General features: G+C 40.5%; 1 protein-coding gene across 1 annotated transcript; it reads left to right on the top strand.

The window, feature by feature from the left end:
- The first annotated feature begins 246 nt into the window (after window positions 1-246).
- On the top strand, window positions 247-1,264 carry LOC129546475 (vomeronasal type-1 receptor 4-like). Its single transcript, XM_055411477.2, has one exon. The coding sequence runs from the start codon at window positions 323-325 to the stop codon at window positions 1,262-1,264; it is 942 nt and encodes a 313-aa protein (XP_055267452.2). The 5' UTR covers window positions 247-322.
- Window positions 1,265-2,624: the final 1,360 nt, after the last annotated feature.

Here is a 2,624-nt window from a genome sequence, read left to right as displayed (position 1 = left end):
AACCTGTCTGGGTGTAGGTTACATTCCTCTGTACACCTAAGGTCCCTTCAAATCCTGCCTAATAAATTTGTGAAGAATGAAGAAGTGATCACATGAGTATCTTCAGTGATTAATTTTACATGTTAGTTCTCTTTAAATGTTATACGTGCACCCCTTTAAACGCTGCTGGTAACAGAAACACAAGAAGCAAATATTTCCAAGTGGGAACTATTGTTAAGTGGACAATACTGGATTTCAGTTGACACGATGCATGTAGCCCATGCCTCATATTCCCACACAGGACATTCTAACTCACAAGTACCAGTGACTGTGAACTGAGAGGATGGCCAGCAGCTTTTTCATAATGGACGTGATCATCTTAACACAGACGGTGGTTGGAACCCTGGGGAATTTCTCACTCCTTTGCCGTTATATCGTCCTTCACTTCATGGGTTACAGGATAAGGTCCACAGATTTGATCCTTAAGCACCTGATTGTGGCCAACTCCCTGGTCCTCCTTTGTAAAGGGGTCCCCCAGACAATGGCAGTCCTTGGGTGGAAGCATATCCGCAGTGATTTTGGCTGCAAACTTCTCTTCTTTCTGCACAGAGTGGGGAGGGGAGTGTCCATCGGTAGCATCTGCCTCTTGAGTGTCTTTCAGGTGATCACGATCAGTCCCTGGAACTCCAGGTGGGCAGCGCTGAAAGTAACAGCTCCTAAGTACATCGTTCCCTCTCTTTTCCTGTGTTGGATCCTGCAAATGCCGGTAAATGTCATTTTTCCTTTCCATATAACTGGCAAATGGAGTGACAAAAACATCACAGAGGAAAGAGATTTTGGCTACTGTTCTTCTACTCTTACTGACAAAACTGAAGATGCCTTGTATTCAGCATTGTTATTGTTCCCTGATGTTTTCTGTTTGGGGCTCACGCTCTGGGCCGGCGGCTCCATGGTTCTCATCTTGTACAGACATAAGCAGCAGGTCCAGCACATTCGTAGGCCCGACGCCTCCTCCAGGTCCTCCCCCGAGTCCAGAGCTACCAAAACCATCCTTCTCCTGGGGAGCACCTTTGTCTACTTTTATATTCTCTCCTCCATCTTCCAAGTGCTCCTGGCTCTTTTGGATCAGCCCAGCCAGGTGCTTGTGGACGTCACTGTAGTCACTGCAGCGTGCTTCCCTACTGTCAGCCCCTTTCTGCTCATGAGCCGTAACTCCAGTGTGCACAGGCTCTACTTTGCCTGGATGAGAAATGCAAAGTCCTCGACTATTATGAGAAAACTGTGAATTTTATTTATTTCTATAATGAGCCATTGTCAGTTCACTTATTCCCTCTCAGAATCCTAATTTAAATTTTGAATCTCAATATTATACCAGACATGCCAAGCATCTTCTTCAACATAAAGACCAATTGAGATATATTGCCAGAAAGATGACTATATGCATGAAGTTTTCTTGTGGAAAAGGAGTTCAGATTTATGCAATAAACAGCAGGCCTTGAAATAATGTGCATAATACAAAGTGTTCAAATGTGTTACTTCCAGTCTACCAAAACGAATTTCCCAGAAATGAAGTAGATATGGATTTATAGGTAAAAGTATACTTGATAATGGGTCAGTGTGTACAGTAGTCAGAAATAAAACTGAAGAAATTAATCTCCTCAGGGTGTAAAGAATACCCTGCTTAGCACTCGAAGGTAAAATCAGGTAAGAATTTAGGGGCCAGTTACAAGTTTATAGTTAACATTGTTAAGAGTGATGGCAGTGTTTATTAGAAAGAGTCTTGCGGGGACATTAGCACATTAAAATATTTTCATGTAGAAATGAGCAGTTTGAAGTGAAGTACAATAAAAAGCACACAGGAAAAAAGATATATTTTAGCAGATTTTTTAGACTGAAATACACTTGGCATATAACATTGTATAAATTTAAAGTATAAGATTTGGTAGTTTGTTACAGATAAATATTGTAATGTGACTGCCATTACAACCACATATCACAATGCATAAGTTTTCTTTTACGTTAAGTGTCTCATTGAATTATAGTTGATTTACAGTGTTATAGTAGTGGCAGAGGTACAACATTGTGATTGAATGTATAGGTTATACTTTGCTTAAAGTTATTATGAACTATTGGCTATGTCCCCTGTGCTGTAAAGTATGTCCTTGTAGTTTCTTTATGTTATACATAGTAGTGTGTACTTCTAAATCTTTACTCTGTCTTGCCCCTTCCCACTTTCTCTCCCCACTGTAAACACTAGTTTCTTCTCTATAGACGAGTCTTTTTCTATATCATCATTTTCATTCATTCGTACTAGTTTTAGATTTCATATGTCAAGTGATAGTATACAGTGTTTGTCTTTCGCTGTCTGACTTAATTCACTGAACAGAATGATTCCAGGTTCATCTATGTTAGAGGCAGCAAAATTTTATTCTTAAGGGGCGAAGAATATTCCCCATTGTGTGTGTACTGAATTCATCAGTTAGTTTTCTGGTGGCGACATTATGGTCTTCTACACAAAGGATCATTTCTCTGCAGAAGTGGCAGGGTTGCCTCTTCTCTTATGAGTTCAATACCTGTTATTACTGTTTTGTCCAATTCTGTGGCTAGGACTTCCAGTGCTGTGTTAAGCCAGAGTGGCTAGGGTG

This window comes from Moschus berezovskii, chromosome 22 (assembly GCF_049115385.1).
Source record: "Moschus berezovskii isolate FMDL1 chromosome 22, NW_MosBer_1.0, whole genome shotgun sequence".
In the NCBI taxonomy this organism is placed as follows: Eukaryota; Metazoa; Chordata; class Mammalia; order Artiodactyla; family Moschidae; genus Moschus; species Moschus berezovskii.
The sequence above is the reverse complement of the archived record's forward strand: the minus strand, read 5'-3'. Positions and strand labels throughout refer to the sequence as shown.

What these genes read in the sequence shown, in the direction of transcription:
- LOC129546475 (XM_055411477.2), top strand. Translation starts at nt 323, where the DNA reads ATGGCCAGCAGCTTTTTCATAATGGACGTGATCATCTTAACACAGACG.